This window comes from Echiichthys vipera (assembly GCF_963691815.1).
Source record: "Echiichthys vipera genome assembly, chromosome: 20".
Lineage (NCBI taxonomy): Eukaryota > Metazoa > Chordata > Actinopteri > Perciformes > Trachinidae > Echiichthys > Echiichthys vipera.
The window spans coordinates 9,933,908-9,950,047 of record NC_139845.1 but is presented as its reverse complement, the minus strand read 5'-3'; the positions used below and the strand labels follow the sequence as shown (position 1 = coordinate 9,950,047).

Below are 16,140 nucleotides of genomic sequence, written 5' to 3'. Positions count from 1 at the left end.
GGGAGGGAGAGAGATGAAGGGAAAAGGAAGAGGGAAATTATGAGGAGAGGGCAAACAGAGGTGGAGAAAGGGAGGGGAAGCAAAGAAAGAAGATGAGAAAGAGGCGGGAAGTGTGCTGAGGAGTATTGAGAAGAAGAGATATTCTATCAATTTAAAAGCGCTAGAAGTGAGGTAGAGCAAAAAAAGTGAGGAATAGGCATGGAGGTGTACAGATCATATACACCCTTTGTGATATGAGGGTTTAAAGCCTTGTGTGAGACAGTAAGGGCCAAACATGACTGTAGCTGTACAGAATTCTACTGATTTGACAGCACTGTATGTTTTATGCTAACAGGAAGGTGTTGAAATTGACCCTAGTCTGTTTCAATACGGACTTCACACAGCACAGCGACTCAGCATTAGAGACAGCTGAGGCATGTAGGCTTAGTATGCGTGTGTGATCTTGTACTACTATCTTTGTGTGTAAACTTGGAATTAGTAGAAAATGAGAGGAAAGTGAGGCTGTTACTTGCATTTTCAAAGGACCGTTTTAGAGTAAAGGCCATTTTGGGTGGTTTAAAGGTCGCATATTATAATCATCCTCTGATAGGACAGCATTTCTGGGTCTTATCTCGTCCTATCGCCTTTCTCCTTGGACCTACATTTCGAAAAGATACTCAACGCTAATGTGTGAGTGTTGTCGCCAAAGCCTGTCTGTTGCTATCTAAAATATTGTCTCTTTTTCATCTCTAGTTTATATAGTTGTGATAGTTAAGGTTAGGTTTAGGGGCTTGGGAATGCATTATGTTAATATATAAAATTTTCAGTACAGAAGCACAACCATCTTCCTAGTAGGGTCCACAGGTATTACATTATACTGGCAACATTTTACTCACCTCCCTAATACATAAAAATATTTCACAAGCAAATTTGATTTAATTCACTCTGCTTCCTGCCCAGCTCGACTTCATGATGTCATAAATGTGAGCCTGTATACACTAACATTTAGCTCACCCAAACACCACTGCATAAAAGTCCATCAACTCTCTTTTACCGTAATGTTTATATTTATTTAGGGTGACGTGTTAGTCAAAGGATCATAAATAACACTGAAACAACAGGGACACTGAAAGATGGTGTGTGAGAGAAGAAGTGAGAGAATGGAGGAGGGGGGGGGGGGGGTTGAGGGACTGAACGAGTAAGGTGGAGGAGGGTATATAAATCAACATCCATTAGCGGAGGGGTTATAAAGTCACTGATGAAGGAGGTGGACTGAAGCTCAGACCTTTTATTGTCTTGTTGTTGTCTTTTATTGCCTGTGATGTCATCTAATGGTATACAGTTAACGACAGGGGAGGGGAAGTATGTACATGGGAGGGGAGGATGGGGTTGTAATGGGGCTGTGTGTGCATGCGTGTATGTTAGTGCTGACAAAGCGTATTGATCACCTTTTGTCAAAGATGGTGTGTGACTGTGGGGTTTCTTTGCCAGAATATGTCATATGTGCACAATCTGATCTTCATTCATGTCAAATTTGAATGAGAACAATGCCAAAATTCTGCAGACAAGATTCTCTCAAGAGCCAAAATGTGGCTTTGAGATGTGGATTTGGGATGTCTGGAGAGAGGGAAAGACGAAGAAAAGCATGAAGAAAAAAATGTGTCTAACATCCTGATGCAAAAACAATATTCAGAACAACCTGAAAATAACTTGCAGTGTTTTTAACACTCAAAGCCACTAAATATCTCCTTCTTACTTGCAATAACCATTACAAATGAGCAGTTTGTATTAAATATGATTCCATAATTCCCCCATTTCTGTTTTTCTCCCTTCAATCAGCTACATACAAACTTTCTTGCTCTCTTTAAAACATGAATCATTTCAGGACTATTGTGCATCTGTTCACACTTTCCCTCTCCAGCTCAACCTTACTCTGCCTCCCTTAGTCACTCCATCCTTCTCTCTTACCTCCTCTCTGTGTAATGCTAGTGACTTCCTGCCCTCGAATTAGTCTCAGTCATGGCCCTACAATGTGTGTGTGTGTGTGAGTGCATGGACGTGGGAGTAGAAGCATAGGAGCTACCACCCTTCTATCACACCTAGCAGCAGTGCATCATCCCATTAGCCCAGAAAAGGGCTGCCACACAGGGGAGGGCAGAGTGGCATGAGGGGAGTCGAGGGTGGAAGCAACAACACGCCAAAACCCAGCTTATCCAGTGATGTTTAACTCTGGGGGGACAAATCTTGTTTAGCCAAGGGCTTTGCTGTCACACAGAGTGTGACATGTTTTTCCAAGGGAGAGACAGTTATGGTCAAACACTATGGCCGACACTGTAAGCTGAAGAAACATTTCCACAGGTTCTCAGGAGCTTTAAAGCCATCAGAACCCATACAATTACTGATAATGTAATATTAATCAAATTCCCTCTTACTATAGTATCACTTACTACACAAAAAATGTAAAAGATGCTACCACAAATGCGGTTTTCCTGTACTGATCCACTCTAACGCAGTTAAGTAAATCACTTAATGAAAGTTGTATTTCATCCTTTTCTGATCCCTCAAGTTGCCCCAAGAAGAGATAAGAAACTTCGTCTAATCGATTCTGCAACATGCTGATCTGTGCTGTCTAGCAAGTTCTGCAACATGCTGATGCTTGCTACAATCTGCCCCCAGGGCTCTGGATTATATACCAGTCCAAAGTGAAGGAAAAGTACAGCAGATACTCCTGATACCCAGTGTTTGTGTGATATATGGTGCAGTGGATGAAGAGGATATTGAGAGATACCAGATAGGCTTGGCTCTAGGAATAAAACCCCTTAAGGGGCTCTACTGCCCCCCCCCCCCCCACACACACACACACACACACACACACACACACACAAAAAAAATCCACACACACACACAAGCACATTCAAATTCTCACAGTGAAGTACACACACTTCCTCTCTTTCATGTTCACACCTCTTCCCCACTGCAAATGCAGCCGACTCAGCTGATTTGCCTGAAAGTCAATCTGCCTTACTACTACTATCCTTCCTCCAATCCAGCAGTCCCCAATTCCCAGCCCTTACTCCACATTCTAACAGAGAAACTAAATATCTGCCTTCATCAATTCAGCCATCTCTGCCACATTCATCCTATAGTGTTGTTCCTTACCTTCTTGACTTTTCCGCTTTTTGTGCCCACGAAGACCAGTGAGTGGTTCTTGTAGACATATGCAATGACGGAGGTCATTTTGTCGACCGCATCAGATAAGAGAGGCTTGCCACGCACCATCTCAGACACGCCCAATGGCGCATTCATGTCGAGGCCACAAAAGTCATCGTCAATGGTCAAGAGCTGTAGAAAAGAAGAATACATTACAAATCTGATTTGGTTTTCCTCAATACTATATTATTAATATTTTTTCCTTGATTAAACATGAAGGGCACTGCTTAGGCCAGCACTTCATGAATTGCTCGTTGGACGGAGCTGTATGTAAAGATCCGAAGGATGGAAGGTTTAGGGTAAGTTAAGCAGAGAGTCTGGTAGCAGTATTGAGCATGGTTTTGCAAATATAAACCTACACCTTATCTTATATCTTATAAATGGGGCTGTTGTGGTGAAGGATCTTCCCCTGTGGGGATTCAGAGGGGCTCAAAAGTGTGGTGTGTGGTAATATTGCATCTACATATGGTATGTAGATTGACGCAAGTACTGCTGAATCAAACTTCACAAATGTGAGTTCAACCCTAAAACTTTTAGATGTTGACTGTTTGTGACTGTTGACGCTAATGACCCGCCTTCAAGTTCTTGGTCGGCTAGAATTGCAACAGAGAAAGAGTCTTCTTGGTGTTGCGCCACCTTTGCAAGGAATGTGAATAGAAACACATTCAACATGCAATGCACATTCAATAGCATCAAAATCCCTTTGTTTACCTACCACCGTGGCCGGTGAATTACACTCTTAACTCACTATGAATTTATATAACATTCAATACACATGCATTGACGTGTAAAATAAGCTATGAAAAAAACATGAAAAAAAATTTCCTGTGATCCCCTGTGGTTGGCTTGTTAATAGCGCAGCATTGCAATATTGCAGTTATCACGAAAGCTCCACCGATTCTGAACTCAAGATTAATGAAAATAAGAATCAATACTTTGTGTCTGAGGTTATTTCTCTTAGGGATATTGATAGAGAGGAGGTCAACAAAGGAGATACAGTTTTGTCTGTGAGAGAGAAACGGTGAGCATTTGTATGCATGTGTGTGTCCGCTGGTCCACATGCAAGAAACTGCAAATGTGGAAAGAAGTAAGAGAGAGATGAAGATGGAAGAAGACTGCAGTCAGGCTCCGGCTCTGTGTTAGTGCCAGAGGCTGCTCTGTCAGGCACAATTCCCCAGCGTCAACCCGATGCAAGAGCAACTGCAGAAATGCCAGTGCGGCAAGATATTCAATTTGAAATCATTTAAAGTGAACTGAGTTGGAAAAAAAAAAGATGTGCTGCATCATAACACTAAGGTAAATCACTGCAATGCATCTATATATATATATAAAGATCTGTATCGGAGCAGGGAGAAATACAACTCTTGATGGAGGCTCATCTGTTATGCTTTCTGGGTGGACAAGCTGCTGTGGTTTTGTTATTAAATGCAGATGTGTGTGCCTCATGTATTGTGCCGTTCTACATTTTGTGTTTGCATGCATGTGTTTCACCCTGTCAGAGGATATTCATACCAGTCACTGTGGGCCGAATGACTTATGGGTTTTGATAAGAGAATAATGGTGCTGAGGATTGGTCATTATTCTTTGTGTATGGATGGATTTGAAACACTGGGTTTAGAACTGAGGCAAGCATTGCTCTTGATTAATAGCTTTGCAAAGCTACGTGTTGAGTTAATGTGGAAAGATAGGCCTTGGTAGGTGACACTGCCTTTACGTTCTTTCAAAATGCAGAAAATGTCAGTAGCAAGGGGAGATGGTGGGTATGAGCTATGAAATACAAGCATTATCGGAATTACTTGATGAAAAGTAATTCCTTGTGGGCTGATTTGAATGTTCAAATGAAGCGCTTGTATAACATTATGAACAATTTTGGTCTGATTTGCATGATTAGACATGTACCACTTGATAAAAGCTAATATAAGCCAAACACAAGGTTAGCTGAAATTAAATTAATGTTTAACGACAAAGGTACATGTCAGGTAAGAAAAATAAGAAATGGTAAAGTCAAACTTTTAGCTTATGGCAAATTATCTGGGCCTTACATAGGAACATCCTTACTTCAGATGAAAAAAGTGAATATGCACAGATAAGATCTTGGCTTTCATTTAGCTTAAAACACATCGTAGTATTTCACAGCTACCTAGTGGTTTGAGCTGTCAGAGGTGGGATGCTCTGGGGGCAGAGGGTCTTTTAGTTTATGTCTTATTTTCCGTTTTTTTTCTCCTGGAAGTGCACCCCCTGGGCTTTCGATCAATCTTGCAAGCACCAAGTGTCTTCTCACAACCAAAAGCCATCATCATCATCATCAAAAGCCTCAGACTGAGTCACAGAGGAATATGAGGTGTGCTTTCATTATACAAATGGAACATGGCTGGCCTAGGCCACAATGAGCTTTAGGCTATAACATGAGGCTATATGAAGTGGTATGGACGATCAATAGAGCTGACCTAAATTTGGGTCAAGATCATGTCATATGGTTAGAGGGTTAAGATGAGGACAAAAGGGAGCAAAGCCAAAGACAGGTTGAGGAAGGAGGAGTGATAAATAACAATGCAAGACTGAGATGCCAAAAAGAGACAACAAGGTTAAATATGATGCACAAAAAAAAATATTTAAGGGATTTTTTTTCTCTTCAATTCACTAGCCTCTCCTTATTCTCCTCTGCCCTGACCTTTTCAGTATGAGCTGTTGTCAAGAATGTACTCTACAGGTCTCACATGTGGCTCACTGTTAGATTTATGATGATAACCAGGCTCATTCCGTGAAATTTTGAAAGGCTTAAAACTGAGAAGTATGAGAATGTGAAAAAAAAAAAAAAAAAACGTGGAAAGAATGAACAGCCAAAAGTCACATAAATGACATAGCTAAAGCTATGATGTCGGTGTGTTTCTTGCAGGATCACATGAGCCTTCTTGCTCATTCTTTTGCTTCCCAGCTAATAAGAGCAGACCAGGGATCTCTGGATAAAACACATCAGGCATGATAAAGTACTCATGGAACATAGCTAAGTTACCTGCCTAGCTATGTAGCTAGCTAGCAAGCAAGCAAGGTGACGTATATTGTGCAAGAGCAGTTTCCCACAAAATGAAATGTTACTATGTTTCTTAACTTGCAGAATAATCTTTTAAATGCAAACTTTTATATTTTATAAACTATTTGCCTTTTGACGTTGACTACCATACATATTTTTTATTGCAATAAGTTCCCATGGGGGAAACCGGAAGGCAAAGGACTTCACCTCTCTTTGGTGTCCACTCATATGTTTTCTCCAGTCACGGGAAGAGCCATTTCTCTTTGCTTTGTTAGTCTTCCTTGTTTTTGTGACAGAATGAAACAGCCAGTCCATGTTGCAATCAGTTATAAACGAGTCTCATCATCCCAGGGTTCAAAGGTTAACAGGGTCTATCACAGGCAAAATGGAGTACTTTGTAGCATTTGGAGCCAAGATGATTAAATGCAGCCTCAAAAGATAATACGAGGTGCAGCCATTTCTCCTAAGATTGATGACTTTGCCAAAGTGGTTTTAATCATTAAAATTACTTCATATGACTTGTGAGTTCCTGTCAACACTTTTGTGTGTGTCTGCGTGAGTGAGGGGTGATGCATGTGCAGGAGGTTGCTGTTATGTGTGAAAATGTGTGTGTTTTCATCTCATCGCTGACATCACAGCATCGATCTCTGCAATCTTATGAAATATACTTTGTCTGTCAGCCCTTTCAGGAAGCAGACACATTTTCATTACGCCACCATCAAAACATGACATTTGTAGTTGGGATGCCAAAGCTGTCTCTAGTCAGAATACCAAATAATATCAATGTACCCTTGTCATTGTCTTCCAATAAGACGTTGCTGTCATCGCATTTAATGCTCCTTTTCTTTCTCTCAGCCCATCTTATTAATGCATTTTCAAACACAGATGGTTTCCATTTTTCACTGCTTTTTCTGTCAACCATTTCTATCTTTCTTCCAGTGGCCAGAACTTTGCAAGTTGTCCAATCTCTGGCAGATACTTTCTTGCTCATATTTTTCTCTTACTCTATTTCTATAAACAAATTAAAGTAAAGAAGTAAATACTTTAAAATATTCCATTCCTAGGTGCTGCAGATATACGGACCTTTAATTATTACTGGTATGATACTATTAGTTGTACACATCAATCTGAATGTGTGCACAACAGTGACTCTCAACTGAATCCTTGCACAGGTCTGGCCAAGTATTTCGGCCAACAGAGGAGAAAGACGGAGGGTTCCTCCCTAAAGACAGAGGAACAGGAGAGCAGAGTCTCTGTATTTTGACAGAGGCCAGGCACAGAGGCAGAATCAGGTCACTCTCAGCCATATCCATCTCTCTGCTTCTGTTTGCCTGCCAGCACCGGCACAAAGAGAGCTCTCTTCTGGACTGTGCAAAGGGATCAGCAGATACAGAGTGCAGAGAAAGAGAGGGGGCAGTGGACGCGCGTGAAACAGAGAGTCGCTCAATGCCATTAGTGGGGACTGAAAAGATCCGCTCTCCAACGCTCTCTGATGTATGGCCTAATCTGGGCTTGTACTGTTGTGAGGGTCCATTCCATTGGCTGCAAGTTCACGAAGTTAATGACACATATTAAACCACAGAGACATTTCGCTTAAAGTCTCTAAAGAGTCAATTTTCTTGCACTTGTAGCTATCCCTCTTTAATGCATTGTTATACTTCATGTGGCAGTTTCAATGACTTTCTTCCCCAATCCATTTTAGTGTGCTCATACTGCACAAAAAATGCAACATTTCCTGTTTATGGGTGGCTTGTTTAAATGTAGAGTTATGGATTATTACATGGCAAAACTTCCCTTACAGAGAAAGGCTGGAAGAGTAAAATGAAAAAAATGAAATGTTATATTTATATATATACCCCAGGGGTTGCTCTTTATATAATTAGCCACTTAGAAATCCAGTATTTCCTCTAGCCTACCGTGCTAAATGACTGACCTGCCAGGATGATTGGCGGCACTAGAGAATTATGTCATGACTAAGTGCGTTCGCAGTGTTCATTGTAAGATGTAATGTCAGCATTCAATTTATCTACTCTAATACATTGGCTGTATGACTCCTGCAGCAACAGTGAGTCACTTAGAAGTAAAGCATCTGCAAAAACGGTATTCATTACTTTAGCTATATATCAACATGCAGGAGAATGTTCACAATCATTGGAAGGCATATGAAGAATGTCAGTTCTAATCCTTTAAATTACTTACTGTATACTTATTTTTTAAATCTTATACATAAAATATTGAACTGAATATATTATTCTTAATTTACTTGTTTATGGTAGTAGTAGTAGGTAATTTAGACTGAATGGAGTTTTATGTTGCTTTACGCAGGATGTGTTTATGTGTCTCCAGATACAATTTGCTACAAAATATTTAGCAAAGACTTCATGAATGTAGGATTTATTGAAGGACTATTGTATTAGACCACATTAGTTTAAACTGGATTTACCTAATAAGCTGCCATCTGAGTATACTATTTATGACTATTTGAGGCTGGCAGTGAATGTGATTGTTGGAAATGTCAACGGACTAAGGTTACTGTGAATCAAAGTTGACATTCAAATGCTAGCTTGTAGCGTTTGGAACAACAGTAGAAACAAATTGATTATTGTTGTCTTCTCAATAAAGCAGGGGTTCTAGCATCCACTTCTGTGCTGGACCTAATGTGGTGAGTTAAGTAAACGGTTCACGACATCTCTGTGTCTGTGCTATTTTCTGACCTGCTTACACAGGCGGAAAGCTGAATAATCTGGTACCATTTTTATTTATTTTAAACCTTTGAGTCTGAAAGTCTAAATAAAGCTCTATTCTTTATTTGTGTGTGCCTGTGAGTAAGAGTGTGTGTGTGTGTGTGTGTGTGTGTGTGTGTGTGTGTGTGTGTGTGTGTGTGTGTGTGTGTGTGTGTGTGTGTGTGTGTGTGTGTGTGTGTGTGTGTGTGTGTGTGTGTGTGTGTGTGTGTGTGTGTGTGTGTGTGTGTGTGTGTGTGTGTGTGTGTGTGTGTGTGTGTGTGTGTATGTATCAGATGGACCACTGGCTACTGTGCCAAGACTTGTCTGTCTGACTACTCATCCATGGTACCCTCCATCACACTTGCGATGCCTGATAGAACACACCATCACACACACGCGCACGCGCACGCGCACACACACACACACACACACACACACAAACAGTAAGATGTGCAATGCACAAGTCCATCCCCTACTTTTGTCCCGTTTCAATAAATCATTGATCCATTCCCATCTTCAGAAAAACAGTCTGTTTGTGAAACCGTGTACTTAATTGAGCCATCTGAGGGGTCATGTGATTTTAGATGCCCATTTCACATAGACACAGAATGTCAAAGGAGGAGAGAAGCCTCAGCATTGAGGCCCAGCTGGTCAAATATGTCAACAAATGCACATAATTATACAGAGATAGTGCCACAAGACAGGAACATGGATACACAGCACATTCCATAAGAAACCAAGATATTATTCATGTGAACACTTGCTGTACTCAAAAATGTAATTCTTCCTCTTAAAAAGAAATGACCAGTTCGCTCGTCTTAGTTTCGCAGGAGTCATTGTGATTCTGTTTCTGATGGGAGGAGCTTGTCATTTCATTAAGGCATCCGCAGGGCATTCCTAAAGGGAGAGCCTTTTTTTGCAGCACTCTGAATGAATCATGCTAAAAATTCAGGTTGGAGGCACAAGGTAAAGGACTCCTCTCTTACCTATTAATAGCTTTTCTTCGCCGTGTTTAAAAAACCTGCATATACTATAAATCATTTTGGTGGGAAAAGAATATTATACAGCTCAACAGTTTTTCAGCAAATTCAGCAATTCAAGACTTTGTGAACCAAATGTATGACTTTTATACACTTCATAATAGTAGCGTTTATTTTATTAGTTGGATTGCGTGTAATATAGCTTGGTAAATTGAATTGGTAACTCAGTGTATTATGGAAAATTACCTTTTAAAATCCCTTGGTAATGAGGGAATTAGATGGTGGAAAAAAGTGATAGGTCAGACAAAAGAGTTTTTTAAAAGCTCGACAAAAGACAAAAATAACAGGGGAAAGAAATGAAGGCGCCCGGTTAAGTCAGTGTTTTCCGGAGGAGGGCAGCCAGCAGAGTATAGTGTAGGAAGCGGGAGACATTTGTTTAATCACAGAATAATGATATTGTGATGGATTCTGACCTTTAGCAAGTGGTATCATGTATGGAGATTTAATTAGCGAGCCAGCCAGCGAGCAGGGTAGCGGATATGTGGATGGAGTGGGGTGAAGAGTGTGTGTGTGTGTGTAGGGGGGGGGGGGTAATCTGGATGTTCTTAATGAATCCACTAGCCTTTCCCTTCCTGAGGATGTGGCCTAGACTGACTCATCAGCTGCAGCAGCAGCCAGGCACTGATTAAGCTGCGCAATCAGGAGGAGAAGGGATGGAGATGGTCAGCACAGGAGACAACACCATTCAAAGATCAGTCAGACACGGAACAAAATAGAAGACAAAAAAGAGTCAATAACATGAAATAAGAGAATGGGTGGGAAGAAGGAGAATGTCATAGTGAAAGAGTTCCTTTCAAGTCAAGGATGAAACGACATAGGGATAAGTGTGTGTTGGGAGAGAGATCAAGAAACAGCAGCGGCCAAGTAGAATAATCTAATTAATTGGAGTGAATTCAGAATGTGAAGTCGATAGCACATGACAAATGTGGAAGAATAGCCCGTGGCATGTTAGTTAATGACATGTAATTAATGATCATTAGCAGAAGGGATGAGGGGATGGCTGTGGCCTGTCAGGGACTTAAAGGCGACCTTGTAATTTTTTCATCCACGTTTAAAAGGGGGTGGGGGGGGGGGGCAAAACTTCCCCAGTGCTTACTGTATGGAAAGCATTGTAAGAGGTGATGAAGAAGAGAGATGAGCAGACTCAAGGAGGGCAAACATAACAGAATGCCAAGATGGGATGGTGGCACCAAATTTTATAAGAACATGAGGAGAAGGACAGGCAAAAGGAGAACAGAGCAGCACAGGCAGTGAGCAATGAATCAAGGATGAGAGAGAAGAGAGCAGAGAGTGAATTTATTGCTATCCCGCTGTTTTGTTGTTCTGTTTTTTTCTGCTGACACAGTGAACATGGAGGGAGCAGGCAGCATTTTTTTTATAGGTCACATGCCACTTCACAATGATCTATAGATGCAGGCCCTTTGCAGACTTATACTGTTGAGCACGCATTATGTGGCTCAGCCGAGCGTGGCCATTTGGGGGAGAGAGGGAGCACCCCCCCCCCCCCCACTCACTCTCTTACCATCTATACTCTCTTTTGCTCTCTCTCCCATCATACCACTATACATACAACTTCTCCCTCTTTTAATCTCTCCCACTCCGAATGAAAGCCTCTTAAAGATGGTGTAAAGCAACAAAGGTCTGACAGGGGTGAGTGTTTATGCCGACCTTCTCAGCCCTGTGTCCTTGAACATATCTATACTTTGATGATTTGATTATTTCTTGTTTCAAAACATTATTATCTAAAATTAGGGTTTCAGTCAATTCAGTTGGTTTGTTTGCCCACAATGAATATGAAGACTTTTTATTATTTTAGACTTTGATTGTCTCCACTACTGTGCGCCTGATAAACTTCAAGATTTGAAGTCATTATAACACTGACTACCACCGTTATAAAATAATAAACAAGGTCCTCTTGCAAAGCTGCAAGCTCACAAAATGCCTCCAATACAACAAAGTGGAAAGACAAGGGAGATATATAATATGGGGATTAATGATAATGAGCTGCTAATATGGGTTGAAGTAAGTTAAACTATACTTTGCACTAGACATAATCTATTTTTTTATTATTCTGTACTCAACTTCAGTTACATGAATAAACTGTATCTGAAAGACACTTGCATACATTTTACACATACAGTATATTAAAATAAATTAGACCTTATACTTTTATACAGCAACTTTTAAATACTATCTTTGATCTCAAAACATAGTTGTAAGAGAGTGAGTAGGACCCTTATTTGATATTTACAGGGGTGTGCGATTGCTTAATTAGTGTCTTATGAGTGCAGGAACCCAAAAAGCACTCCGACTTCCAAAGTATTCAGAGCAACCTCGTTTGGTGGGTTCAAAAGAGAATATGAGTATGTGCGTGTACTGTATGCGTACTGTGTGTATCTATGTTGGCTCTCTACACTAAAGGGAAAAACTGAATGGAGAGGATGTGAATAATGAGTCTAAATTTCTAGTGATATCAGAAACATAGCACTCCAAGTCATGCATCATTTAAAGCTGCAAATGAAATAATCAGTGACTAACACTCAACGATTCATTAAAAAAAAAAATCAACCATGGAGTATTAGAGACGCCAACCATCCATCACAGAAACACACGCGAAGAGTAATGTTGGCCCACAACTCTTTATCTTAACATGGTTTCATTGTGAAAACACTCATAGGAAATATATATGGCTTATATTTACAGCTACTCATTTATTAATGCTCTCAGCAATAGGGCCCTGATTTATGTATGTGTTTGTGTGTCCATGTATTTAAGCAGGACTCCTGATATATGGCTGTAGCAAAGAATTATCTCATCTGCATTTTAATAAATTACTTATTAAACTCTTCATATAAAAATGTATTTATTGCTTTTGTTTTACTTGATAACTACCCTCTTTCCCCCTTTAAAAGCTATCATCTCCATCTCTGCAGTAGCTGTACTTACAAGTGTGGTGGCATGTGTGTGCATGTGTGTCACAAGTCATCTATCTCCTACAGAGTCCACCGTCACTTGTTCAGCAGGGTCTAATTTATGCAGTGGCGGTGGCGAAACTGTGGCGCATGCTGAAATGGCATCATTCCTCAGCGCTAACCCCTGTGTGCTCCCTCACACTTCCTCTCCCTGCTGACAGCTCCACCCCAGGCATGATTTATCAGGCCCTCAAGCAGCAGACAAAGGCGCCCCGGCACGTGTGCTGTGCCAGAGACAGATTAATAGATAAACACCGTGATTCCAGAACCAAACACAGGAGAGGGTCAACTTCATAATGTCCTTAGATAGTGCATGGCTAAGGTCAGAACAATATGGACTGAGACGCTGTGAGAGGATCAAATTTATGTTTCTGAAATACGGCCATGGCCAAGCGATCACGTTCTAGTTTGAAGTATTTGTGGCTCAAATAAATAATAAGAATGAATGACCTCAGTGAGGAAGATACTATTTGCTGTTTAGATGACTATATTTCTTGGTTAAAAAAATGTGTGAACAAAAACAATGCATTAATTCAGTCTTCTATTATTTCTCTAGTTGTGTCTTTATTAGATAAAGTACATAAATACTGTATATGTAGTTTCATGAATAATCTACAGGTCAGTTATAGATAAATATACCAAAAAAATGATAATGCTACATCTGTTTAACCATCCATTTACAATGACACCTTTAGTTGATCTTTACACATCAGTCTGCTATTTTAACCCATAATTTACACCTCTCTGAACTGTGAGCACATGTGTCATGTAAAGGAACATGATAACTAACAAATGCACTTTAAACGTGTTAATTTTGTACTTCTTGAGGTTGACAGCTTTTTATTAATGACACAATAAGATTTGGAAACAAAATGCATGAAACAGCTTTGGTTGCTTGTGAAGGTGGTCTAAACATGCAACACCCCATTTAACCTCATATTTTATGTGCACAACGTGAGAAATCAAATGAACTGAATCACTGAATTTGTAATGCTGTTATCGAGAATTGAATTATGGTAATTTGGCTGAGTCTCCAGCTGCATTGTTTAAAGGGTGAGCGGATTAAAAGAGGCAGTGGATGGTTTAATACTGCATCATAATGGGATGGAGCGTGAACTCGCCCAAAAACATAGTGTTCATGAAGGCCTCCTGCAGTGCATCGAAGCTCATTGTAGTAACATTGGGAGAGCCTTCACAACTGATTTCCCTCCAGAGAGACTCACCTGTAGAGTCCTGCAGTTAGAAATTATTCCCTCAACGATCAGTATCTCGTTTTTCTTCACGCAGTCTCATGAAATACTGCTTTCCTAAATTTTGCTTTAAACATAACTGCTCAAGTTCTACTGTTGAGGTATATTAGGAGCACAGCACTACATCTTACAGAAAATGTGATATATATATACAGTATACTTTTTGTGTGGCTGAAAGTAAAGAAGTATGTATCTCTATGTGTGTGCATGCGTGCATTGTAGTCGTAGTAGTACTCACCGCACTGCTGCAGGGAATATCTTTGACTTTGAGCCAAGCCAGGTCCAGTGTGCCCTCACCCTTGTAGCAAGACTGCAGCCTCTCCTTGATTTTCTCATTGATCTTCCGCAGAGAGAAGACACACAATGCAGAGTCCTGTGAGGCCTGTCGTGGACGCCTCTTTTGGCCTTTTGAGAAGACTGCGAACAAAACATCATCATCCGGTGCCACATCTAGTGAGCGTGCCAGGATAGCACCAGCTTTGGACAGGTAGGCCGCCTCGAGTAATCGGTACTCCACGTTGCCACTTATGCACCCAATAGGCACCTCCACATAGGAGTTGAAGGCAGTGTCTGCCTTGCAAAGGCGGACTATCTTGGAGGTGTAGACCTGTTCCCGACCAGTAGAGGAGGATCCAGTGGTTGGCCCATCCCCCATTTCAGGCTGCAAAGTCAGGAAGTAGACAAAGTTCCCACTGGCAAAGCCATAAATGTAATATATGTCAAATTCTGGGATGACAGTGAAGGTGTCTGAGGGAATCTTAATCAACGAGGCCACAAACTCATCATGGAAAACATAGGCAAACATGCCATCCTCCTCTGAGTTTCTGGCCAATTTGCGGCTAGAGATGGTAGGAAAGTATTCAGGTTTGCCATCCACAGCTGTGGCTACAAACAGTATGTCTGGAGAGGCATTGCCATATGAAACAATGACACCAAACACAGAGCCACTCTCATTGACACCGGAGAGGTAGTGCTCCTTCTTGTGAAAGGGCTCTCCTAGTTTGAAAAGGTCATCTAGTCGGAGGAGTTTGCAGATGCCCTGGTAGAGGCTGCCACATGCCAGCAGCCGGTTCTCCCGATAGTCCATCAGAAGCATCTTATTTATATTGTTGGTGAGTGTTAATGGCTCACTGCAGGGCTGGACTATGCGTGGTGGGTAGCACTTGCGGTTGTCTTCATCAGGGCCAGTCTGATGGGACACCTGGACCTCCAAGTCCGGGGACAGTTTGTATATGCGATTGACTGCTCCCAAATAAACATTGCCATTGCGATAGTCCACTGCCAGATGGTTGAATGTCCATTCTGGGTTCTCAGCATGAAATGATGCATACTCCTCCTCCTGAAGGGATGCTGTGATCACTTGGGAGCCCGCACTGTGAGCCTGTGGGGCATGCACCACTGTTTGTGACGTCACAGGAAGCGTCAGACTGGACAGGAAACAGCATACAAAAAAGAAGGTCCGTGTCCTGGTGAGGGACGTCATGGCTGTTCTTATGCTGGGAGTGGTGAGGAGAGGGAAGGAGGCACAGTTCAGTACTGTCAGCCAATCAGAATCAAGCCTCTATTGAGATGGAGGACATTATGTACCTAAAGAGGGAAGAGAAAAAACCCAATGAACAACAGCAAAATTAACACAATCATCAACAATAAACAAACTTTCAAGGCAACTGTCACATGATATTAATGGATATACAGTATGCATATGAATGAATTAGAATCTGTGTTCTAATTTTATCTGACATGGATGAGAGCAGAGCATCTTTACAAAGAATAATGAAGAATAACAGGTGAAGAGGCCACACACTTGAGACTCTAGCACCATCTATAAATAGACAAGAAATGGGCTAGACAGAAAAAGGAATGAGGCTGAGGCACAGTAGAGGTTTAAATGCAGTGTGCAGGGAAAGCTTTAGCCAATAGGATCATTCTCTGGGT

The 16,140-nt window shown here is 41.1% G+C and overlaps 1 protein-coding gene across 1 annotated transcript in view; it reads right to left on the bottom strand.

The window, feature by feature from the left end:
- The window catches only part of plxna4 (plexin A4), a 202,882-nt gene extending 187,143 nt beyond the window's left edge, over positions 1-15,739 (bottom strand). Inside the window, exons 1-2 of the mRNA XM_083934813.1 lie at positions 14,444-15,739; positions 3,139-3,321 (exon numbers count right to left, since the gene is read on the bottom strand). Coding sequence (XP_083790939.1) covers positions 3,139-3,321; positions 14,444-15,688 — 1,428 coding nt within the window. The 5' untranslated portion in view covers positions 15,689-15,739. The remainder of the gene's footprint in view (positions 1-3,138; positions 3,322-14,443) is intronic.
- Positions 15,740-16,140: the final 401 nt, after the last annotated feature.